Source organism: Lissotriton vulgaris, chromosome 2_1 (assembly GCF_964263255.1).
Source record: "Lissotriton vulgaris chromosome 2_1, aLisVul1.2, whole genome shotgun sequence".
Classification (NCBI taxonomy): Eukaryota; Metazoa; Chordata; class Amphibia; order Caudata; family Salamandridae; genus Lissotriton; species Lissotriton vulgaris.
Window position 1 is genome coordinate 735903973 of NC_141687.1, and position 26856 is coordinate 735930828.

At 48.5% G+C, this 26856-nt stretch overlaps 1 protein-coding gene across 3 annotated transcripts in view; it reads left to right on the top strand.

The window, feature by feature from the left end:
* Nucleotides 1-21621: 21621 nt before the first annotated feature.
* CALCB (calcitonin related polypeptide beta) overlaps nt 21622-26856 on the top strand; it is a 28807-nt gene continuing 23572 nt past the window's right edge. For 2 of the 3 annotated variants that reach the window (XM_086956026.1, XM_086956027.1), the window contains exons 1-3: nt 21622-21670; nt 22770-22865; nt 24158-24289. In XM_086956026.1, coding sequence (XP_086812152.1) covers nt 22780-22865; nt 24158-24289 — 218 coding nt within the window. In that variant the 5' untranslated portion in view covers nt 21622-21670; nt 22770-22779. Of the gene's footprint in view, nt 21671-22769; nt 22866-24157; nt 24290-25997; nt 26528-26856 lie in introns of those variants that run through there. The other variant, XM_086956025.1, reaches the window with a different exon arrangement.

Below are 26856 nucleotides of genomic sequence, written 5' to 3' on the forward strand. Positions count from 1 at the left end.
TTGGGCTCAATTTTCTCGGACCTGATAATTCTCGCCTCGGTGCCTATTCTAATCATGGGTCCTACTCTGCAACTCTGGGCAATAGCTTGCTTAATCTCCATAACGGCCCCAGCAGCGCTGGGATGCCTGGCTTCACCTTGGAGGTGCCCAGGAGTGGGCATTTCACAGGGAAAAGCCAGGATGGTTCCACAGTGGTATGCGTACAGCGCCAAGACGCCTCAGGGTATAAGTGCGTTATACAAGTATGAATTCATTCATTCATGACATTTTTGGTAATGTTGCGACATTGGTTGGCTACCGCAGTAGATTACATCAGAAGACCCCCACAAAGACTATGCATTTCACTATGAGAGAGGTACATCCCATTTACCATCCCAAGATTCAGGAGCAGCGTAATGCCGCAAATGTTGTTATTCAGCTAAAATTAGAGGCCCGTTTCCAGGAACAGTGGGTCTACACTTCTTCAAAGAGGAGTGAGGTACTATCCCATAAAATTCAGTTGCCAGACCCTAGGAAAAATCCAACTGCGTACTATAAGGAATTGACGGAGGCGACTTCCTCCACAGTAATGACACTAGCTGATATTTAGCTGTTCTTCAGATTATTGGTACCAGTGGATATATGGAGGCAGGTACATACGCAGGAGTTAGGAAGGACATGGAATGAGAAGAAGGGATGGGATATGGAACGGAAGCCTGGTGAGAAGCAAGAGCAGAAATATTAGCTTTACTGAGTCGCATTACCACTTATATGCATTCCCTTAATCCACCTAAACGAGTAGATTGGGACAAGTTAGCAGCATGTTGTCAGAAGAAGGATGCAAGTGTGTCTGATTTCTTCACCAGGTTTGAAGGTGTGTTCTTGGATTTTAGCGGACAAGATTTGTCGGTGGAGGGTGGAGGGTGTCATCCGATTGTAAACAAATTTTTTACGAACCTGCTTCCCGAGATCGCGACTCGGTTGCATGCTTCGGAAGGTACTTGCACTGCTTCCTCCCCATCAGTGCTATTGAGTATGGCACAGTATTATGAGCATAGAGAAAATGAGGAGAAGGAGAAAGTGGAGAAAAAGAATAAGGATTTAAAGACGAAGGTGTTAATGCAGCAAGTGACAAGGGCTAATGGAAGAGGAAGAGGGGGCTCAGGTCGGCCCAGCAGTTGCCTCAAACTAACAGAAATAGCACTGCAGATGCACCTGATGGAACGAACCAATGTGCGTATTGAAAAAAGGCGAAGTGAGTGCCTGGAGCTATTACACAAAGTTGTGGCTCTAAGAGGTTGGGGTTTCAGAGGACGTGGTCATGATGGAGGTGGCCGTGATGAGATGCAGACAGAGGATTCGTCGTATGGTCAGTAGAATCAGAATTATTTTGATGATACTCAGAGAGGACAGTATTATCATGATGATTATGATATGGATGAGGTGAGGTGACAGGAATGTCTTACAGCTAGGATAGCCTGGGACAGGGCGAAGGACCAGTTTTGGTGCCTGTAGATCAGCGTGGACCTTATGTCACCACTGACTTGCATGGCATGGCCAAGACATTCCTGATTGATACGGGTGCTATGGTTAGCTCTGTTTCTCGTTCGCTGGTCCCAGGGGCAGCTCTGTCTGGCCTAAATAATGTTTCGGTAGGTTTCTTAGGCATGCCGGTTGTGAGCCCCATTTCTAAGCCTCTTGCTTTGAATATTGGCCCTCTCACGGTTGATTCACCCTTTCTACTGACAACGAATTGTGGGGAGAATTTGATGGGATTAGATTTGTTGAAAAGGCTCCATGTGACCATATACTGTTCACCGAATGGCGTTTACGTGACCATTGGCCTGAAGGTGATTAGTAGAAAACAATATTTTACTAAAGATACCCCCCTCCTTGCAAAGTTCAAGGATATGCCACGTACTCTGTGGGCTACAGGAAATACGGATATGGAGTTGTTGCAGATCCCTCCGGTCTCTATTAAGCTAAAAGATAATGATGCACTACAGCGTATTCCTTAGTATATGAAACCACAGGCAGGGGAGAAAGCCCTCTTGCAAATAATAAAGGACTTAATATGGACAGGTGTGGTTGAGGAAACGGTAGAGAATGTTTGTAATAGCCCTATTCTTCCCATTCTCAAGAAGGCACCCTTAGACACCTCTGATGCTTATTTTGATGTTTATCGTTTTGTCATTGATCTGCGTGTGATAAACTAAATTATAATTCCTCAATATCCTGTGGTTCCTGACATCACCACATTGTTAAGGATGACCCCTCCTGCAGCGAAATTCTTCTTCATAATTGATTTGAAAAATGCTTTAGTTAGCATTCCAATTCATCCAGATAGTAGATATCTTTTTGGATTTGTCTTAGCTGGCAGGAGCTTTTGATTTGTCATGCTCCTCAAGGCTAAAGTGAAAATCCTAGTATCTATAGACAAGCCCTGAAAGGAGAATCGGATTCTTTGACTCTCCCCTTTGGTAATGTCTTAGTGCAGTACGTCAATGACCTCTTAGTGGCTTCGGACACTGAGGACAGGTGCAAAGACGCAACAGTTAAATTATTACTACATTTGGCACGCCACGGACATAAAGTGTTCCTTCCCAAATTTCAATATTGTCGACAGGAGGTTACCTATTTAGATCATCTACTGTCGAAGTGTCACGATCACCAAAAATCCAACTCATGCTATGCCAGCTTTGCCTTCTTTTCAATCATAATGCTCTCAGGGGGAAAATCTGAAAGCTCATGTCCTTGGGTTTCCCTATCATGATTTGTACTTTGTTTCCCCTGAAGCCTCGTTGCCTGTGAACCTTGTTGCATTGTAGTACCTTAAGAAATAAAACCATTTTTGGCAGGTTTGTGAACTGCCAAAAACCCAGGACACATGCTGAATAATGACACGTTTTGCCAGCTTAATTATTTTGCACGTGTGGATCACAGAAGAAACTCACGTGGCATACGCGAGCGCTATGCATCACCTACAAGGCTAGGAACAGCATAGGGCCAGAATTTTTAAAGAAAGCCTTATCTGTTTATACCCCCAAAAGAGCATTACGCTCCTCTACAGCTAACTTGCTACAAATTCCTCGCACCAAAAAAGTGAATTGGGGGGACAGACGCTTCACAGTCACTGCCTCCAGGCTGTGGAACTCTCTCCCCCGCCATATAAAGTCCTGTCCTTCCTTGATGACGTTCCGGAGACAATTAAAAACATGGCTTTTTAATCAGTAAGAACTTGATCCCTTTTTGCACTTGATCTGAACAGCGCCGAGACACCTTAGGGCATTTGTGCGCTAAATAAATTGCATAAATAAATAAATAAATAAATATGAAGCTATTTAAACAGCTCACGCTAGTGGAGTAGCGCTTGATCTCATCGTTTCGAAGCCCTTACCCGCTCTTCCTGACATTGCATCTTGAGGCTCCTCGCGTCCCTGGATTCCCGTCTGCTATCGGCGACTGCTGCTGTTCTTTGAACAGCTCTCTGGTCTCTTGATTCCGGGGTAGCTTTTCCTGCTTGGCACTGAGAAGATGTGTCTTCCGGTTCCGGATAGTTGACCCTGCAAAGAGAAAATAAAAGAGTTAAGTGTCTCTAGAAATGCAACTACAAATCGGTGAGTTATTTAACGACTTTCATTTCTAGGGAAAAAGGCAACAACGGCTCTTGCTTGCAGACTTAATAAATCAAAAGAGATTAATCAAGAGATGATTGCGTACTTGAGAAATCAAAGGACTAAATGCTATTACAGACTTTTAATTACATGGAGATACATACTGCAAAGACAATTGCTTCTGCAACTGTTAATCAAACATTCTATAGTATTTAGTGGTAAGAAGAATTACCACTTTAAGAAGGTAATTAGGCAATTAGAAGCAAGATGAAGAACCAAAAAGTAAATTGTAACGTATAGGAACAAATGGACAGTGGTTTATATTTAATTGATATTTCTTTAATTTTTCAGGACAAGAAATCTAAAAACATAATTAATAGAAAAAAAGCGTCTAATCTTGTAGAGGAACAATTCAGAGTGTTTAGGTAAAACAAGAAGCAGTAGTTCTGAGAACACACATTCGTTGCAAGGTAGTGCAGAGTTCGCAACAAAGCAACTGGGTTTCCTGAACGTTAGAATCCTGAATTTCTCTTGTGTTTCTATTCTCATTCCCCTTTCTTTTCAGACATCAGAGTATATTAATATTTTTGAGGTTTGGGGAACTCCAAGGGAGATTGGTATTCGTTCATCGCAAAAGAAGAACAAAGGAGATCAGGTGAGTGGCTAACTTGACACAAAGGAGGGTCGCAGACTAACACCTGAGCTCATTGCTGCTATAAATACCATGCTTGTCCCTAAAAGCAAGCATGATTTGCGTTCATTTAGCAGCATTAGTTTGTATTGCCGTCACTGGATCCCTAATTATTCCCTACCAACAAAGCCCCCTCTCCAGCTTTTACCTAGCCGATGGGAGTTTTGACGCTGAGAAAGGAAGGAGGACCTTACCAAAAGAGTGGGGGGGGGACACCTGTACTGGACTTTATTTGAATTGCTTGATTATTAGTTGTGCCCTCTGGGCTGTTTTTCCCATGATGTCACATTGAAAAATCAATAAAAATCTGTTTACAAAAAAAAGGCTCCTACTCCAGCCAACCACTAAAGATGTGCATGAAGCCCTGCCTTGGACACCTGCATGCCAGCAAGCTTTTGAGCAATTAAAGGTTGCGCTTTGCTCTGCTCCTGTGCTTAGTACACCTGAGTACCAATAGCCATTTGTGCTCTATGTACGCGAGATGGCTGGTTGCACGCTCTCTGTCTTAACACAGGCCTTTGGTGGTAAGCAAAGGCTTTGCGCTTATTTTTCTGCTATCATGGATAACGTCGCCAGAGCCCTCCTGAGCTGTCTATTTGCTGCTGCGGCTGTGGCCATCTCTATCAGACAATCAGCGGGTCTCGTTCTTGATACTGACCTCACAGTTATGGTACCTCATGCTGTGGATACACTTTTAAACAAAACAAAGACACAGCACCTTACTAGTGCACATCTGACTGGCTATGAACTAACGTTGTTAGCACCACACATTACCATCAAGAGATGTGCCACTCTGAACTCAGTCACTTTACTACCCCTCCCTTTGGTGAACAACGATACAGATGCACATGATTGTGTATATCGAACTGAAGAGAAGACAAAGGGACGGGGAGATTTGACAGATGTTTCCCTATCTGACCCATAAGGGGAACTGTTAGAACTGGCTATTTCTGGTTGGCTAAGGCTGATGCCAAAGCCAGGCAGGAACCACCATTCTAGTCAGGGCAAGGGAGTCACACGCCAAGATAACCCCTGCTCACCCCCTTGGTGGCTTGGCACAAGCAGACCGGCTTTTCCTGGAGGCAATGTGTAAAGCATTTGCGCACGCACACAACAGCAACAACATCCTAGGCACACCACAAAAGGAACTCCACACAAGGTTATATAAAAATAACTTTTGTATTGTCAAAGCACATCAGATAGTAATAACACAATATACATTGTGCCAACTGGCACGGGAAATATTCACAAGGGATTATTTACACCAGGACAGGGCCACGTGGGCCACTGTCAGAATCAGCACTTAGTAGAAATAGCACTTCTAGAACATAGAATATAGGATATAAAATCACTGTAGCACAAATTAGCAAATATAGCACACAACCAGTAACCACTGGTAACAAGTAAGTACCACCTATGCAACCCTAACCACCTTAGGAGAATGTCACGCAGGGAACTAGGACCTCACTAGGACCACCTGTACTAGAAAGAACAACCACCTAAGTATCACAATACAATTAGGGGTATAAGCAAGAACACATTACACATGATGCATCACAACATTCAGAGGTGTAGGGAAGGAAAACACATGATGCATAAAACATACATTCAGCGGTGTAAGAACCAGGAACATGATGCATCAATAACACATTCAGAGGTACTGGAGAAACACATGATGCCTAAAACATTCAGAGGTGTAAGGACAGGGAAGACACATGATGCATAAAAACAGAACACAACTCAATAGCGCAAAAACACATGATGCATGAAAACACATTCAGAGGTGAAATAAAACCACACAATTGTGCAAAACTTAAATAAGCCACCACTTGTGGCAGTCCCTAGGCCAACTGGCCTTGTGGGGGCTAGTACGCCCTGTGTCCCAATGTCAGGGGGCCTAAACGTGGCATCTGCCCACAAAGTGCTGAGCAGCTGGTGTAAAAATGGTGGGGACAACGTTGGAGCCTTCCAGGCTCTGCACAAAGCACTAGTGTCCCCCAAGAGCCTCTCTTGGCTCTAAAACGAAGTAATGCCTGAGCCCCTTGTGGGCTCCTTAGCAAATGTAGCGCCTGAGCCTCTTGTGGGCTCCTCAACAACTGTGGCGCCTGAGCCCCTCGTGGGCTCCTCTACAGATATAGCGCCTGAGCCCCTCGTGGGCTCCTCGACAAATGGGGCGCTGTGAGCCTCTCGGGGCTCATGAACCAAATAGCCCCTTAGCCTCTCTGGGTTCCAGAAAGAATGCCCCAGAGCCTATCTAGGCTCTAAACACAACTGGGGGGCGGGGAGACTCTCGGGCTCTTCAACAATTCTGGCACCGTCGTTGGAGTCCCTCGGCGGGGACTCAGAAACACAGAGATGCCGCCTCGAGCCTCGCCAGCTCGTAAATACAACTGCCCCTAGGTAGGGGGAAACCCTTGTGGACTCACAAGCACCAATGCCCCCGGGAGCCTTCTCAGGCTCTAAATCAACAATGCCCCCGGGTGCTGGGGAGCCTCGCAGGCTCTGCATACTATGCTGCCAACTGAGGGGTGGACGGGCACCGGCAATGTGCCCCGGCACCCCCTCTCTCCCTACGAGCACACCACGGGTCCCCCACTCACCGGGACATGGAGCGGGGGCTCCTCATCCGCTGCTGCTTGGGCCGAAGCTTCTTCTCGAGCAGCGCGGGGCTCTCCTTCTCCATCGGAGCCCCGCCTGCACTCCCAGCCGCTCTTCTCTCGCTGCTGGCCCCCCGGCCGTCAGGGGCTCTCCCGCGCTTCACCGGGACGTCCTGGGAGACGGGTCTTTCCCTCAAGGGCCGCACAGTGATTGGGTGACCGCGCAGCTTCCGGGTCACCTCGGAGCTCCGCCCATGTCCGGGCGTCTGGTGCGTGGCTTCCTGAACCGAGGCCCGCCAATGGCAAAGCGGCCCTTGGTGGGGAGGCGGGCGCAGCACCTTCTCAAGGATCTCCGGGCCGGTGGTATCAAAAGTTAGAAGCAGCAAATGTCGGGTGGGCACCGGCCTTCGTGAAGTACCCCTAAATTGAGGTGGGCACTCGCAAACCAATAAAGCACACAGCAAATTCAGCAAATGCCGGGTGGGCACTGGCTTGGCAATAAAAGCGCTCCCAAGCGCAACAAGCAAAAGCAAAGCGCTCTCAGCGCTAGGGCAGAAATGAAGCGCTCACAGGCGCTAGGAAGGAAAGTAAAGCGCTCCCTGGCGCTTTGAGGACAGTACCGCGCTCCCAAGCGCTAGAATATCAATGCAGGTCCAGCAAAGAGGTCCCTTAGCAGTCCTGGCAGAATAAAGATGGAGCAACACAGCTCCCAGAAAGGAAAATCCATCAGCCTCCAAGTCCAGGGACAAAGAGAGGGAGCACCAACAGCTCCTATCCAGGAAAGTCCTCCAGATATCCAGGGGCTGGGCAGGGCCCAGGGAGGCAAGCCTTCCCCTGGGCCCAAGCAGCAGCACACCCCTGGCAGGATTCAAGTCAGAAACAAGGACATTTTGTAAGGGGACACAGCCCCTTTTTATACAGAGAAATCCTTTGTCTAGCAGGGTGCAGGCAGTGTGAGAACCAGCTAGAACTGGTTATAGGGAATTCCTTTCACTGGCCAGGCTAGGGACATCAGAGGCACCCCAGGGGGTGGAGCCAGCATTGTGTGGGGAAAACCCAGCCTCATTCAGGACCCTCAAACCAGACAGTCAACCTACAAGCAGGCCCAGGCTCACTCCTGGAACCAGGCTCCAGCCAATCACACGCCAGGCACAAATTACACAAATATGCCAACTTCTAAAAGTGGCGCTTCCACACTAGACACAATCATGCCGCATATATCATTGCACAGCATTCAATTTCACGAGCTCGCACATACCAAACTCCCCGCACATAAGGAACTACCATGGGCATACATATTCCCCATGCATTCCTATGGGAGGGCAGGTTACTCACCACACATACACAGAGAGTTCACGCACTTTACACTGTACCACAGTGAAAAAGTGCGCAGAGGCCTAAAATCACCAACACCAGGTCACAGAAACAGGCTAGGGAAAAGCAAAAAGTCTTGGGGTGAATCTGCCAAAAGGGCCGGGTCCAACAGGAACTATATGTCGATGGCTCTTGTTTTAAGTTACCGGATGGCACCACTACTACAGTGTATGCAATAACAACGCTGCATACTGTTGTTGAAACATCACGTGTTCCGTATCAGTTGGCCCTAGCTGCAGAGCTTATTGTCCTTCTTCGGGCTTGTGAGTTAAATGAGATACTGGTTGTCAATATTTATACTGACAGCCAGTACGCCTTTGGGGTTGCCCATAACTTTGGGCACTTCTGGGCGGAGAGAGGGTTTCTCATCTCGCATGGTTTATGAATACAGAATTGCCCACTGATTTAAAGACTCTTATCAGCTCTGACACTTCCAAATAAGTTAGCAATAGTGAAGTGCAATGCCCACAAGGCAGTTACGGATGATGTTGGAAGAGGAAATGCATGTGCAGATCAGACAACAAATGAGACAGCTAGATCAAAGGTGAAAAAGATGTTTGTGGCAGACCCAGGTAAGTGGGTGCCTGAAAATATGATGTTTGAGGGCACGCTAGACAATGTTAAGGAGATACAGAGTGAGGCGACAATGGAGGAATTGGAAATATGGTAGGAGAGTATTGGGCATCAAGATGAGGATGGGTGCTGGACTGATCTGTCGGGGAAACAAAGATGGATGTTGTCAAATGCATATGTACTTCCTGTTGTCACTATGGCACATGGCCCAGCCCACATTAGCGCAAAGGGAATATGTAAAGTGCTGGATCCCGTATGGCAGAATGGCAATATCCCTAAGGTAGCTGCTCATCTGGTGAAGTACTGTATGACACTCAATCCTGGAAAGGGCACCCCCACACCCACTGGCAACTTTGTAACGCCTTCCTTCCCTTTCGAGGTTCTCCAAATGGATTTCATTGAAATGGAACGAGTGAACAATTTGAAATATGTATTGGTGGTGGTTTGTGCGTTCAGTAAATGGAACGAAGCCTGCCCCACTAAAGAGAACATAGCCTTGGCGAAGGCACTCTTGAAAGAGTTCTTCCTGTGATTTGGTTTGCTGCTCTTGATCTGGAGTTACAACGGAAGTCACTTCAATTCAAAGGTTATCCAACTGGTGTGCAATGGGTTACACATTAAACAGAAGTTCCATGCAGCAACCCACCCTCAGTCAGCAGGTTTGGTTGAGAAGTACAATGGTACTCTCAAGCTGAAGTTAGTGAAGATAAAGGAAAGCACAGGATTGCAGTGGCCTACACGCACTACCCTTGGCCTTGTTATCCACCAGGGCGACAGTGCATTCTAGAACAGGGCTGTCCCCATACGAGGTAGTTTTTGGCAGCCCTGCAAATGTATGGGGTGTTGCATGCCCCCGATATTTTACCGAGATAAAATACCCCTTGCTTGTGGATTATCTTTATGCGTTGACTAAATATTTGCATTCTATTCAGCAACAGATTCAGGAGACGTTATGGCCAGTACCCGAGGGGCCCGGGCATCAGCTACAGCCGGTGACTTCATGTTGATCCGCAACTTCCAGAGGAAGAGTTGTCTGGAGCCTTGCTGGAAGGGACCTCTTAAAGTCCTCCTCGCCACCCGGACCGTGAAAGTTCGGAAGCATTGGATCCATGCAATGCACTGCCGCAGGAATCCCTCTCCCACTTCCCTACGATCGCTGGTTGCTTGAAGGCAGCAGAGACCACGAGACCGAAAGGGTCCCTCGATTCGCCCCCATATCTGATGCCCGAGTGAATTGGGCACAGATGGAGGAGGAGAGCTACGCTGTTTTGCAGGAAGCAATACCTCCAGAGATCAGGGCTTCCCAAGATCCATCCCCGTCTAACCCACCAGCAATTGAGTCTCAGTCCCCTTCCGCTCCTGAGTTTCATATTCTTTTTCGTGACGACACTGTGCCTGGAATTGCCCAATACAATTTGCGTCCCCGACGGAAGGACAGTGCACCAGAGGAAAGTCAGAAGAAAAGGGATGGACTTCATAGATGAAGAATAGGGTGTGGCTACCCTGTCTAAGGTGCCAGTGATATCATAGGGTAAGGAAGAGTGGTGCACTGCCCTGGACACTGGACAGGATCAGCTGTGGGTGTTTTCTCAGGAGGGAAGGTGCCCTATCCTGAACGAAGAGGATTCTTCTTTCAGTAAGGGCTGCGATTGCGCTGCTACACCGTCGAGTGCTCACCATAGATGAACAATAGGAGTCTACCAGCGAGGCTCTGAAGGACGCTGTTTGACGTGTGCCCTTCTTTTAGTTTGTTATACCATTGTTGGCTCCAGTATATTGATTCCCTCTGGCAGTTGTGAATTAGTCATAATTTAGAAAAATCTACCTATTTGGTTGTCCTATTATGGAAGAAGAGGAGCCCTTCGCTGCCCCTCTAGTCGAGCAGAGTAATCCTGGTTGGTCTAGTTGGTCCACTGATAGTAGGATAGTGGCAGTGTTTTTTGTTTTTGTAACATTCATGAGAGTATTTGGGGTAGTGTGGCATGTAGAAGAAAAGTATCCTGTACACACTCTGATAGGAACAACTCCTGTTCCTCGTGAACATATTTTTGTTACTTTGGCCCCACACAAGGAGAGAAACAGACAGACGTATGTGGATATTATTTTCCTTCAGGTGCTCCATCAAGTACATCAGACGTTCAATGTTACTGATTGCTGGGTATGCAGGTTACTCCCTTCTGTTATGCATAAAAATTATTTGTTGGTGTCATTACCCATGTCATATTTGGGTAGCTGTGTGCCATGGTTCCAGTTGCTCTCAATAGTGTATACTCATTACCATGCTGGTGCCATGAATATAACTCAGTCTGACTACGAGACTGTGTTAGAGTATATAGTAGAATATCAAGGATTTACTCAGGGAAAAGGAGGGTAACAGGCTGCTTTACATCCAGATGCTTGCATGAATGTCTATAAAAGTAAGAAAACTACCACATGGCTCCAGAATGAGATGATGGATTTTCAGGGATTTAATGTCTCTGAATACTTTAAATCTTTCCATTCATAAATATTACCTAAGACAGAGCAATGCCCCTGCCAGTGGTTAACACCACAGCCAGTTTTTGTGTTCAGGGTTTTGGAAATGTTCCAGTAGGGAAAAGTAATTGCAACTACACATATCGCTTGAATACAACTAGTAGTCCGCCCTTGCTCCCACCTTATAATGTGTATTTTGTTTGTGGACCTCAGGCTTATATACGGCTCCCTAGGGGCTGGGCTGGCATATGCTACGTCTCTTTCCTTTCGCCACCTGTGTATATAGCACCATCTGGTTATCACAAAGACCATAGGTTACAACGTAGAAATACACAGTAGCCCTGAGTGAAAGGGTCATTGATGCTAGGGACAGACACTATCATGCAGCAGTTTACTGGTGCTATAAAGGGTATCTTGCCTTTATGGGGTCCCATGTACAATAGTCGTAGTATTTGTAGCTTCACCAGAGTAGTGGAAGGGGTTATTAATACCACTGCAGGAATACTGACCCATATTACAGCCGAGCTTTAGGCAACCAGACTTGTTGCTCTTCAAAACCGGATGGTGTTAGGCTTCTCCCCTATCGGCAAGGATGATGTCTATCGCAACATCAGCATTAGTTGCTGCGTTTACATACCGGATCACGCCCTGAATGTTTATGCAGCTATACAGAAGTTGCACAGACTTGCTTCTGATTTTCACCAGAAGAATGGGACCTGGTCCTTATCTGGGTGGTTCTAGGATTTGATGATTACGTGGGGTTGGAAAATACTTGTTTTCCTAGTGGCCATAGCAGGTGTCATTTTTATGTGTTGCCTGTGAATTAACTGTCTCCCAGCCTGTTGCTCCTACTATGTCAGTAAGCTGACACCTACACCCAATATAGCAGGACCTGATGCTAAAGGCATTGTATGATGATGCAAGATGTACAGGATATGATGAATATTGACAAGGGCATTTTTGAATACTGAACATGTTTTGCAATGACATGATTATTTATCCCTGCTAGTGAATGAGAAAATGCGAACAGTGATTATTCTTTCTTGCTTACAATTGTAAAGACCCTCACCTGATAGTACTAATAAAGTTAGCCTTATATATACTAAAAGGAGAGTCTGTTGGAATTTAGCAATTTCTGTACTTTTATTTGTGTTGAGTTAGGTACCATTTATAAGGCTATATTAGTAGCAGCTGCCACACCTAATGTACCCCACTGGGTTTTCCTCGTCATACAGGCTTAAGTTCGTGTTTGCAGCTCCATTTTGTAGTTCGTAGGCCATGTTACACTGTGACTGGATTAGGCTTCAATTATCTGTATTGCTTGCTTCAGTAGAAGACTGTGTTCAGCTATTTTTTTTCTCTCGTGCTCAAGGTTGGATTCCGACTTACTAATGAATAAACCATTCTGCCTCTGCATGCCTATCCTTCTCCGTTGCCCTGCTCCCATTTTAGGAGGAGCCGAGCCCTAGCAAGGCAAACTTGAGATAGTGATAGTGTGTACCCATCTCGTAGGTGGTAGCCCATCCTTCTGTGCTTTTTTTGTTCATGTACAGCTCAAGCCGGTAACTTTCCACTGGGGGCGTGGTTGGGGGTTGTCGGAAGAATGATGATTCATTACCAAGTGTTGGGGAGCCAGTCCCCTCGACAGCCATCCCTTGGTGCTGGTCAGATTGGACGCAGCTGCGGTGTATTTTACTCATAAATGATTGTTTGTATTCTCTACTGTCTGACCAACTCTTCACTTGTTTGGGAGGCTTTGAGGTGGTCGTAAGTGACCCAGGTGACCCTAATCGGGTCATTTCCTTTACACTTTTTAAGTCAAAATGTAATTTCTTCTATTTGCTCACATTTCCTGAATAGCGTTTGTTTACTTTTTACATCTCACTTCATAGGAATACATTTTACAGTGAGCAGTCACATAGCCAATGATCCATGTACAGAAGCTACAGAGCGTGTTGGTACCTCGACCTCCAGGGCCAATTCTGAATCACAAACACAATCAAAAATTACATGCTGTCTGCTCGCCTCTAATAAGTTATTGTGTCATTTAGCGCATGAGAAAGAGCTGACACCAAACCTATGTATGGATGAATTTGTTGGGGAGTTTTCAAAGAACAAAAGGTCCTATATCACAGATAAGGTTTGCTGACCCTACTTGTGCCACTGCACACTTTTGCACAGTTTTAAATAAATGTACTGGGGGCAAACAGGGGACAGTGTACACTATTATAATTAATGCACTAACCCCCGGACAGCTCAGCTAGGAACCTGCGCCTGCCCTTGGGGCAGCTCATTCAGTAAATTACAAAGCGGCTATTAATACATTCTGTGTTTCACAATGCAGGCAGCAGGCTACCACTTTGAAGAGGGGAGAGAGATCCCCTGTAGGTAGTTGCAGTGAGTGACTGTACCTGCCTGCGGAGGGATGTCTTGGGGGGAGTCAATGGACCGCACTGTGCCCCCTCCAGAGGACTGCCTTAAGGAGGCAGACGGACAGTGCACCACCTTTTTGTGGTGTACTGTCAGAGCGCATTCTAAGGTAATGTTTGCATGTGCGTCCGCATCCATAATACGTGGTGGGCGTAGAGGCACAAAGATTCCCTCATTTGCATTGGGGCATGGCCCCATGAATATGAGGAAGTGCCCTCTGAAGACAGCACTGACTCTATATGTGCACTAGCGCATTCAGTAGTACAGAAGCGGTTGCACAAGTGTCTGTGGGCCCTTCTGTAATACCATAGTGCTCCGGGAGTGCACATAGCCAGCGCACACGCCTGTTGTGCCTCTGAGGGACTCTGTGTAATACTGCCCCAGAAGGTTATGTCTTTGACTGCAATTACCAGTTTTACAATTGCCAGGCATCAAAATTGCTTTCAGTTGTCAAGAATATTGCTTTCTGTTTTTTTCCAAACCTGTTGCTGTTTTATTAACTTTTCTATCAATGGAACTACACTGCAAAAGAAAGCCATGAAAATAAACAGTGAAAAGGTTCATTGTGTACAAAAAGTAAGTGTTGGACTAGTTGCAAGGAGTAAATATCCAGTCGTCCTAGTGCCAAATTGTCAAGGCTTGGGTGTGTTACCAGGAAGGTCCTTAAGCTTGAAGTACTATTAGAATTTGCTTGGTATCTATGCGCTTGTGTTGAAGCATGGATGCTGAAAATAGTGAGGGATGGGGCTGACAGTATGGGCCTCATTTCTTACTTTCAATTAACTCTCTACATGTACTGTGTGCATGTTTAGAATATGGTATAATCTAGATCTAGAGCTTGTAGGCTACCTACAGAGCTGCACAAAAATTAGGCCCGCATTTGCCGAGTGTGATAAAAATTCCTGGCACGGGGCCCCGTGACGTCAGAAGGTGTAGCCTGCACACTCAGCTGCAGTCGGTGGGCGTGCTGCCAGTATACTGATGTAATGCTTCAAGGATAGTTCCTGGCGCACAGGCACCCCCTTTTGGAAGCCTGCTTGTACTGCCTGGTCATGGTATGCGCTGTAGTCTGGAGGCGTGCTCAGACTGCACAAAAAAACACTGAACTCCTGAGTCCTGCCAGCAGCGGCCGGGCTGCAGCGAATGACTTAAAGCCTCTCGGAGTCCCTGCGGTGCCATAAAAAGGCTTTCTACTTAGGTACTGAAACCATCAGTCTGATTTACCGGCTCCTTCGCCCCCTCCCTTTCTGCGGCCCTGAAGCACGGCTGCAGGAGGGCAGTGCGAGCCGTGCAGAGCTGTGGGACTGTGAGAGAACAGGGTAACACCCGTAGCGCGGAGAGCGGGAGTCTTGCTGGACGAGGTGCTATGGGGGCGCGTGCCACCATCTCCCGAGACAGGCACTACACTTCCTTCCATACTGCTTGGGAAAGTGAAGCCCAGAGAAAGGGGCTCGACGCCCTGCACGTTACCCGCCTCTGTTTTCTTTATTCAGACCTGCAGATGCAACGGGTGTCCGGGTCGGTCAGGTGTATTTATTTATTTATGCGTTTTTATATAGCGCGGAGTTTACCCGAAGGTGTCCGAGCGCTTTACAATAGGAACGTTAAGGATACATGAGGAGAAAATTACAAGTGAACAAATTACAAAAGCAAACGTTGTTACATGAGGTAAAAGTGACAATAGTGAGCAAACAAAATACAAGAGGTAGCAAACGGTACGTTACAGGAGGAAAAAAAGTGACATGTGTGCAAGTTACAAAGGCGTACAAAGTATAAGTAGAGGTATAGTACTGCAATAAATGGCAGACACTCAAGCACAAGAACAAACGTTACATAGGTAATGGTGGCACTTGTGCAAGTATCTAAAGCTAACAAAATGTAGGAGGTAGCAAAGGGTGTGTTACAAGAGAAAAGTGACTTGTGCATGTTGCAAAAGAGTACCAAGCACAGGTAGAAGGATAATACTTCAATAAACGGCAGACCACTCAACACCACTCAAACCACAAGAACGCACTGGGAAGGCACTTCTATAGACATTGACAAACCTCCCGTCGGACATCAGTCTCCTTCTAGTGCTCGCTGTGACACTGGGCTAATGAGGCGCACGGAAACAGGTGTACTACTCCAACCCCGGGATCAGGGAGGCCATATTTCACCACTGAGTGCCTGATTAGACACCGGGCAAAAGCTTGAATTTTCAAGTGCATGGAGTCACGCGGGAAAAGGCAGTCCCCCCCCAGCAGGTGTACAAACACTCCCGTTGGGCCAGGTTGCGCATGAATCTCCCTCGAGTGCTCGGTGTGACACTGTGCAAATGCAGTGCGAGGCAAGTTTACAAACCGCACTTCGGGACCAAGCATGAATCCACCAGTACTTGGTGACCCCAGACAAATGTAGCGCCCGGAGGTGGAGAGGGAGCTTTGGGCAGCTCTCACTCTGGAGCAGCGTTGTGAAGAAGAGAGTTTATTTCAAAAGTTCGTACCAGAAGAGTAATTCGTAGCGCCTAGCTTCTCTGCAGACACTAGAATTGTATTAGAATGTCGTTCTGAAGAAAGGTTCATTGTAAACTCGGAATGCTGAGCTATACGTCTAACATCTAAAGACCTCCTGTTCTATGTATGTTCTATCTCCTCGAAAAATCTGCAGGGTTTATTTATTTACACTCCGACTAGAGCGAGAAGGCTACTCCCCGCCGCAGAGGGGCCGCTGTTTGCCTCTGCCCACCCTCCCCTGCCTGGGCACAGGCCTGGCTGTGTGTACACAGAGCGGGCGGAGAGGGCCTCCTTTGTTGTTTTTATGAATACTTAACCTTTCCAAAGTGATATTTGCCTTGCAGCACAATGCCTCAGATTTATTTTGAATAAAGTGCAAACGATGACCCTTTGCTAGCTGGGTACTCGAGCTCCTCCCTCCCCCCCCCTTCTGCGCAAATCTAGTTGATGCCTAGGATATATTTTAAGAGCTGATGCGCGCGTGGGTGGGCGGTGGTGGGGGGCGGGCAGTGAGAGGTGCATCACCAGATGCGGAGCGAATCAGAATCTCACTTTTGTTCTGCATTTAAAGAACAATATTGCAGCGCCCTCCAGCCCTGTTTCCAATGAATGGAGCTTGAAAGGAAGCAGAAAATGTACAAAACTCAGCAATGATTTATTAATACTGGTAAAAGGACACATTTTTCAAAAGTGTACGACTGATAAACCATCAAACACTGTGAACCAAAAATTCGAAGTACTGAATGTCGCAGAGTTACTTGACTTTGACTGAATTTGGGCTGGGGGGGGGGGGGGGTCTCTTCCTGGGGGCTTTCCAGGCTGGCGGTTTACGAGCGTGGGTGTCTCAACGTCAGGACCATGCGCATAGTGTTGGGCTAATGCCCCATTCTAGTTCAGCTTCTCTGGTAAAAGCGGGGCGGTTGAGGTCGAGCGCCTTCTCCCCGACGCCACCCCTGAGTTCACTATAAGTGCAGTACAGTGACAGGACAGGCAGTGCAGATCATTCTTCGGTGTGCCGCGTATGCGCGCATTCCGGATCCCACGCATGCGCAGTCTTGCCGTACGTGGTTCTGTTTACACAGCACATGGTCTGCGGCGCCTACCCAGAAGACGTACTAGGTGTGTGTGCACGTTACATTCCCCGCACCAGTCAAGCAGTGTCATGTGTACTTCACGTGTGCACTGACAGATTCCAAAAGTAACCACTCACTGTAAACAGAACATGCTCGGACCTACTCGCACTATCTCGTATAATCGCTATGCGCATAGGGCCTTACCTGCACTAGCACATATATTCGATGGGTACACTGCAACTGCCCTGCACCTGCCCTTACTACTACCGTGTCTACACAGTACTTGTCCTTACCCTCGGGGGTATCATGTGCATAGTACAGGTCCTGCACCTGGCAGGCACGATCATGTGTACTCTCAGTACACTTTGTATACCCTACATTTCCCAAACGCTGCCTTGGTACCGTATCTTGCACTGGCCAAGGGCAGTGAAAGATACAGTGTATCTTGCACTGCCCTTGGCCAGTGCCCTTGCATATTGTGCTGCGCATCCAGTACTTGCCTGCACTTGTCCAGTTCCGCTAAGTGTAAATGTAAATGTAGTATACTTGTAAAGCGCACAGCTGCCCATCACCGGGGCATCCCGGCGCTGTATAACGCTGTGGAACCCTTCCTGGCTCTCCCTGTGAGATGCCTCTCCTGGGCACCCCCAAGGTGAAGCCAGGCATCCCAGCATTGTAGGGGCCGTTGTGGAGATTAAGCAAGCTATTGCCCAGAGTTGCAGCCTGGGACCCATGATTAGAGTAGGCGCCGAGGCGAGAGAATTATCGAGTCCGCAGACATTGAGCCCAAGACCCTGCTGCGTTGGGAATTGAACCCTGGTCCCGGGCCTGATCTCTGCTTCAGGGTCTGCCGCTTCTAACCAGTGAGCCACACTTCTCCCCAGTGTACTCGTTGTGGATGCAGGATATACCATGTGCCTATTTACCACACCCATGTATGTTCTGCATATGAAAGCACGTATATTGTACTTGCCCACCAGCCCTGACACGTGCATTTTATGTGCACAGGCGCCATTCCATACAACTACCCAGCAGTATAATGTGTGCTTATGTGTGACCAACTATTGGCACGTGCTTATCTACTAATATATGTACACACAGTGCATATCTTGCACCTGCCCATGGCTGCCTTGTGTGAAAGCCCAGGTACTGCACGTGTTCAGCATTTATCTTCCCAGCACTACCAAGTGCACTCTGTGCACAAACAATACATGTATATATTAAAAACCCAGCATGTCAGTGTGCACCGAGTGTGTGTAGTGCATGTCCTGCACCAGTCCAGGAATGCCGTATGTGGGGTGTGTGTGTGTGCATAACAGCACTGTGTGCATTATATGTGTATTTATTTATTTAAAGAGTTTTATATAGCGCTGGCTAGACCCGGAGGTATCAGAGCATTTTACTTGAGAATCAACAATGTAACAGAAAAAGTTCAACAATTACACAATAAATCCTAAAAAATAGGAAATACAATTAGGAGAGGAGAGAAAGGAGAGAGAAAAGTAGTGGAGGGGGCAGGGGAGGAGAGAAAGGGAGGATAAGGGAAGAGACAGTAGGGAGAGACGAAAAGAAGTCTGTCAGAAGACCGACTGGGTAGGTGAACACCAAGGAGGGAAACCACGGCCCATCTCACCTATAGCTAAACCAGGTAGTTCCTTTGGGCATCAGACAAAAAAGTTCAGTCTCAATACATTGAGAGAGGGGAGAAGGAGAGACATAAATAAAGGGGGGGATGCCGGAGGAGAGGACAGGAGGGACGAAAGGAAGTGCAACAACGTGGTTTAACAGTATAATAGAAAGAGATCAACAATTACACATTACATCAAACAATCAACAATGCATTAGGAGAGGAGAGAAAGGAAGTGGGGGGTAGGTGAGGTGAGAACGTGAGAATAAGGGAAGAGACAACCGTAGAGACGAGAGGAAGTCTGTCTAAAGACCGACTGGGTAGGTGACGACCAAGGTGGGAATCCATGTCCACCTCCCCTATAGCTAAACCAGGTAGCTCCATCGGGCATCAGACAGAGTAGATCGGTCTCAAATGTCGAGGGAATAGGTTCGCAGAAAAACAGGATGGGAGGGCGAAGCGGCAGAAAGACGAAGGAAAGTCTGCCCAAAGACCGGCTGGGTAGGTGACGGTCGAGGGGGAAGTCCCAAAACCCATCTCCTCTATAGCTATCAGGTAGCTCCACCGGGCTTTGGACAAATAGCTAGGTCTCAAGGGGAAACATTTAAATAACATGGAGGGCAAAATAAATGGAGCGTAGAGGGGAGGGGACAGGGAAGGTGAGAAAGGGAGGATAGGGGAAGAGACAACCGTAGAGACGAGAGGAAGTCTGTCTAAAGACCGACTGGGTAGGTGACGACCAAGGTGGGAATCCATGTCCACCTCCCCTATAGCTAAACCAGGTAGCTCCATCGGGCATCAGACAGAGTAGATCGGTCTCAAATGTCGAGGGAATAGGTTCGCAGAAAAACAGGATGGGAGGGCGAAGCGGCCGAAAGACAAAGGAAAGTCTGCCCAAAGACCGGCTGGGTAGGTGACGGTCGAGGGGGAAGTCCCAAAACCCATCTCCTCTATAGCTATCAGGTAGCTCCACCGGGCTTTGGCCAAATAGCTAGGTCTCAAGGGGAAACATTTAAATAACATGGAGGGCAAAATAAATGGAGCGTAGAGGGGAGGGCACAGGGAAGGTGAGAAAGGGAGGATAGGGGAAGAGATAACAAGGAGAGACTAAATGAAATCAGTCTAAAGGCCGACTGGGTAGGTGATGACCAAGGAGGGAATCCACGGCCCATCTCCCCTATAGCTAAACCAGGTAGCTCCATCGGGCATCAGACAAAATGGTTCAGTCTCAGTACATTGAGAGAGGAGCGAAGGAGAGACATAAATAGAGGGAGGATCGGGAAGAGACGACAGGAGAGACAAAAGGAAGTCTGGCTAAAGACCGACTGGGTAGGTGACGTCCAAGGAGGGGATCCCTGACTTGTCTCCCCTATAGCTAAACCAGGTAGCTCCATCGGGCCTCAGACAAAATAGCTAGCTCTCAAATGACGCAGGCTAATTCTCAGGTAAACAGGGTGGGGACCAGGGCAGGAACAGGTGGGGGCAAAGGTTAGTAGCAGGAAAGAGGAGAGGAGAAGAGCAGGGAGGGGTAGGGGGTAGGTAGTTCGGTAAAAGTTCCCATGGATCTGCTGCAGACATTCAAAAAGCAGGTCCGTTTCTTCACAGGCGCCACAATGGAGTTCTCCTTGCGGTGCCACTGAGCGGGGTCCAGTGCAGACACTTCCAGGCTCCCCTCCACCTCGGGCCGGTTCGGTGTTTGGGGAGTTGCCCAGGGGGTGGGGGTAGGTTTGGAGTCTGAGGGGGTGCGGGAGGGCTTTTTTCGGTGTCTGGGCGTAGCCCTTTGTGTGTGTGTGGGGGGGGGGGGGTTGGCAATACACACCCTGTATCCACCATTACACCACAAAGCGTGTGACCCGTACTACCCAGCACTACCACGTGCATTCTGTGTGTCATAAATGTATGGCATGTATCTACCCAGCATGACCATGCCTACTGAGTGTGCGCTCAGTACGTTCCCTGCGTGTGTTCAGCACTGCCACGGGCGCTCTTTGGGTGCATAGTCGCCCAGGTCCTGCAGCTTTGCCCTGCACTTGCATAGCAGTACTCCCACGTGTACTGTGTGTGTGTATCGTGCATGTCACGTGTAATCCACCTGTGCAGGGTGCATGTCTTCCACTTGCCAGTAATCAATGCCACGGGTACTTTACGTGTGTAAGTGCACGATCTGCACCTGCCTAGCAGTTTTAAGTGCACACCATGTGCGCATAGTGTGTGTGCTGCCCAGGGAGGGCTCGCGGCCCCTGAGCTGTCAGTGTCTGCCTCTGTCTGCAATGCAGCAGAGTTTGCAGCAAATGTCGCTTCTAATAAGTAAATAACCCATCCCGGAGTTTCCCGTCCAGGAGGATAGAGCTCTTTGGCGGAGGAAGTCCATAATTAATGGCCGGGGATGCTTTGGCTTACTTTTCATTAATCGCCTGTGGTTCCCCCCAGCCCCCCACCGCCCATGACATCAATGCTAATAGAACTGTCAGCCGGTCAGGGCACTTGCACATTTTATGAATGGGACGCTCGGTGACCGGGCAATGACGCAATTCGGACGCCGTGGGACCCTGGCACCCGACTGATTGGCTGCTCCCTGTTCGCTCAGGGCACTGATTGGCTGACGGGCACTGGCCCACCGCCCACACAGTCACACACTCTACTGCTGATGGCGGTATAAAGGGGCGGGCTAGCCATTCAGGAGCAGCACCACTGGGAAGCTGAGCGCTGTCTTCATCGCGGTCCGCTCTCTCCAGGGACAGGACGGTAAGCATGGCTCTTGTATATAGGAAAAGGCATTGGCGGAGGATAAGGTCCTCACTTGGGCAGCAGGAGTGACTCTGCTATTTCTTTTACCCCACAGAACTTAGAGAGCCCTGTGAGCAAGTAATTATCTTTGTAACAGGATGATAGACAGAGTCGGGTGGCAACTTTTAACAAGTGTATAGATAGTTAGATGGGTAGATAGATATAGACAGATAGACAGATAAATAGATAGATAGATAGATAGATAAATAGATAAATAGATAGATAGATAGATTAATCGATCGATTGATCTTTTTGGCACTCTGGAAAAACGTGGAAGTTGCAGCTTTCCCGTGGTGTACTGTGTCCTCTGTGAGTGCTGTACCTGCACCGTTACATCTTTTTTCTGGTGCTTGGATTACTGCATTTCTCGCTGTGCACCGGGAACTTAAAGTGCCCGAATGCAACGAGCTACTCACACCTTGCAAAAGAGCGGTATCTCTGCCTATGAGCAAGGTGTTGAGTAACTCAACTCGATGCTCTAACACACACGGTAAGGTGCTTTTATGTGGTGATCCGGTGAGGAAAGCCTCGAATGGGCTCCAAAACCCAACTCCAGCGCCATTAAAGAAGCAATGTCTGCTGTCATTGGCTGACCCTTTTAATTTTTACATTTGCTCATTCGCCTGTTGTAGCCGAGCGCGCATCCTGTTGTGCACCGGAATAGTTTCCTTGTAAAGTTTGACAACACGGTGACGCCAGGATGCGATCACTAGCTGTGAGAGCAGCCTAGCTTGCTTTCAACAAGCTCCCCTGCCGCCAGCATCCATCACAGTGCAATTCTATGTTTAACAGCTTTGTGGCGCTTCCAAATTGATCGATTTTTAACCGAGAAGATGTTTCATTTAATTTATAATTACTGCAAGAGCTTTCTGTTTCATAAACATTGATCTATTACAGTACCAGGGCCCTGAGTGGGCCATAACTCCGAGCTGCAGCAGAGGGACATTCACTGCGCACAATGGGCGAATGCAATTAAGCACAGAGACTATCACTGATTGATAATGGTGTTTGGGAAACGGACGCACAAGATCACACACTGTGTTTAACTCTGTTGCAGAGGAGGCATCATGGTCGTGCTGAAGATCTCCTCCCTCCTCGCCGTGCTAGCCTTCGTGGTCTGCCAGATGCACAGCTCTCACACAGCGCCGGCGAGGTAAGTGTCTCCCTTGCAGCCCGCGAGGACGGCAGCGCCCACCAGACCTCAAACCTGGCAGACTGTTCGACACAGGGGACCCCCCAAACCCCTCACATGCCGCCTTCAGAGCTTTGCGCGCCACCCACTGAGTGCAAGCGGCCTTTGGTGCAGGGTAAACTGCGCGGCACTGTACGCTTCCCTCACTGCACCCCGCGGGGACAGACCGGCCTCGGCTGCGCACCTCGGGCTGAGACCCCGGCCCGGAGCACCATCTTCGGAGCTAGGTCCTGTTGGACAACTCTCACATATTCTCAGGGGGGTCTTTCGGAATACCGTTCTTTTCTAAGGCTCTCCTTGTGTGCCTCTTCGCCCATCACAAGCATACAGCAGTTCCCTTGGGGCAGAGAGCGACAGACCTACCCCGATAGTGGCCATATATCTCTTAATCAGGCTGTGCAGAATAGATGTGCAGCGTGCCACCCGGCCTCTACTGCCAGCACCCTATTCCACCCTATTCTATAGCCCTGGAAAGAGAAGATGATGCCTTCGAAGCTGCGAAACACCGAAAGACACTTACTTATTTTGCTGCACGTATTCGTAGTAGTGCTTTTAAGCTAACCAATAAACCCCTCGAAGCTCCCCTTGGATATAAAATGTCTTGCGAACCCCTCAGCGCGCGCTTCAGTTAAGTGACATCTATGTCAAGTGCAACTATGTCCCTCACACAAGTGGTGGTGGGGGGATTTCTCGGCGGAAGTGGGCGCAAAAAACACGTACAAGACAGGTGAACATAACACGGTGGGCGGTGCTTAGTTTGTAAATGTTTAATTTGTAAAGGTGCTCAGAAGCCCACGGCCAGAGCTGTTTAATGTTAGCGCGCAGAATATCAAAATTGCTTACTCTTCAATCCACTGCAGGGTTATTTAATCCACTACCAGACACCCCCTTAATCTCACTCTGACTGGTTCCTTCTTTCTCCCTTTGTGACGATTTCCCAGTCTTTCTCTTCCTCCCTCGTCCCCTTTAGTGTGTTTTCCCTCTCGCGAAATGCCAGAGCAGGAGAAATAATTTCCGGTCCTCCAAAACAAGTGCCTGAAGGCCCCACCAGTAACCACCGCCTCAAATTAAGCACTGACTTCGCGTAAATATAGATCATGAATTTGGGATGTTTCGGGTCACACGAACCACCGAGAAACTTCGTCTACCCTTGTTTTTTGTGCGCATTTGGCGCTCGCACTTGTTGCACTGTTGCCTGGTTAGTCCCTAATCACATTGCCTCTTTTGTGCTCACCTCTTGCTTTCCCTCCCAGGCCCGGGTTAGAGGCGATCACAGACCGAGTGGCCCTCAGTGACTACGAGGCCCGGCGGCTCCTCAACGCGCTGGTGAAGGAGTTCGTACAAATGACGGCGGAAGAACTCGAACAGGACACCGAGAGCAACAGGTAGGAACCCACCTCGACCATCCCCCCCATCCCCACGGATGCAGAGTCAAGTACACATGTACTTAAGTGTGGGGCGCTGCTTTGCACGGACCATTTGTGGGCGATGACACCCTGAAGCAGCCTATCCCGAAATGGCTTGAGAGGAATGTATTACCTCAGCGCGAGGCAGGGCTTCTTGGCGCAGTGCGCTGGCAGCGCGCAGGGAAGGGTGCAGCGATTCAACGCTGGCGTCTCCCAAGCACAGTAAGAGTCCTGTGGGTGCGGGTTATCCAGATGCTTGCTCAGCTGCACTTGTGACGTGAAAGGATCGACTGTCAAGTCCAGAATGACAACATAGACAGGAGCGCGTGATTGCTCCAGACCGCGACCAACTCTCTTTCTGACCATCACATTAAATGGCCAGAAAGAGAGTTGGCCATACTATGACGTCACTATTCCGGTGACATCCCTCCTTCCTACCTGCCAACTTGAAGAAGAATCTCACCGTGTGGGGAGGGGGCGCGGTCTCGTGCCAAGAAGTACCTACGAGGCACTTTTGAACCCTAACTCACTCCCAAGCCCCCTCCTCCGCAAAAACAAACGAAAAAAAAAAACTTGCTGAGACTGGAGCCGATGTCCTGGGGTGTTTTCACACCCCGGCTTAATAGACGTGGGCAGTTTAAAGCCTCGGAAAACGAACTGGAAAACCACATTGTACATTGGTTTTCAGCTCGTTTTCCCTGCCACCGTGTGATCGCGGCTCCTCTCCGGGAGACAGTGTGATGGGAGGCGTCGTGTGTCACACGCTGGTACCGTGTGAGTAGGCTGGTATGCACCTTGCATAGTTCATCAATGTTCGGCCCCGTTTCTTGTCTTTTTAACCAGATCACCCTTCTTGTTCAATCAGAGAGCTACGTCATGACAAATAACATGTTTATCTATTTTAATGATTCAATTGTAGCAGAACAAGGCAGTCCAGGTTGAATTGAGATTGCAAATGTTTACAACATGGTATGTTCCCCCTATCAGTGCTGGGTGGGCTAGGGTAGCACCCCCGTGTCCCAAGTTTTCTCTGTCGGGAGTCTGCATGCTTCTCCCCACTCGGTGGCATGCACGGACTGCACGGATGCACCCAGCTCGCCCGCCTGCAGTGGAGGCCATTAATAATCCCGGGGCGTGCACCCATTGCACTCAGCGATGACTTCATTCCCAGGGCCACCCGGTCGATGGCAGATGCATGCGCTGCATTTCAATGCGCTCCACTGGAAGGCAGCCCTCGAGCATGAGCACACCCCGACCTGACCGCATGCTGACGCCAAACCCAACCACCCCCAAAGCAGAGAATGCACTCCCAATATCCACCGGCCACTTTTCCTTCTTAAGTTATTATGCATACAACGGCGCATGTTCTAAATGTAGGTTTGCAGGATTATGTATGAGGCATGGTTAGCAGTGCATGCAATCTCCTTAATAATGTTTGCACTAACGTGTTATGAGCTGCGACTGCCGATGCATGTTTTTTTTATGAGAATATAAACAGTTCTGCACTCTTGTTTTGAAAAAGTCTGACTGCCGGCGCATGAAATCCTGTTACAAAAACAAACAGTCTGCTCCAACTAGGCATGGGAAGCGGTGCATGTGACCTTTTATGTTGACAAGTTGTTTTGCAGAAGTGCACGTGCGCATGCGTTCCTTTCCTCCTGCTGGCATGTTCTTTCTCTCCCTGCAGCATGGATAGACGCATGTCCAAGCGGTGCTCGAACCTGAGTACCTGTGTGCTGGGCAAGCTCTCGCAGGAGCTGCACAAGCTGCAGACTTACCCTCGCACCGACGTCGGCGCCGGAACTCCGGGCAAGAAGCGGAACGCGCCCAGCGAGCCGGAGGCCGAGCGCTACTCACAGTACGGCGACCCCCTGGGCGAGCAGTAGCCGCGCCCACCCGGCCGCCCCGCCCCGGCAGTCCCGGCTCCATGCATGGGGGCCTCACATCCAGGCTCAGCTTTCGGCAGAGAATGTTTGAGACGGACCCGGGCTCTAGGGGGCGCCAGGAGCGCAGCACACTCACCCCAAGGCAGACACTTTCATACCAAATAAAATCAAACATGAGCAGCACTACTTTGAGATTTCAGATGATTTACTTAGAAGTTTATGACAAGAAATCTGAGCGGGGCTTTACATTTCTGGCTAGTACATGTGACAAAAAAAACATGAGCACTTCTTTCATGCCTGGTGATGTACTTGTTCAATAAACCTATTTTTCTACAAGGAGCAGGTCTGCTGTTTCATTGTGTTGCAGGTTGAGATGTTCAGGGAAGCTCAGACTTATGTTTGAAGTAGAGAAATATGATGCACAAGCTTCATTTGTTTACTTTTCTACACCTGTCCCTTTTACAAAGCCCCGTTTAGCCAGGCCAGGCTCTAATTCTGACAAGAGGCACTTCACACGCTAGCACACACATTCTTAACTTCACATAGCCATCTCTTGCAGCGAGTGCCACTTCTGACGTCTCAGGTAAGAACTATGGAAATGTTTCTTTTGTCGACATACGTATGCCATTGTTTGTCAGCTGGGAAGCAGGTTTATGCACA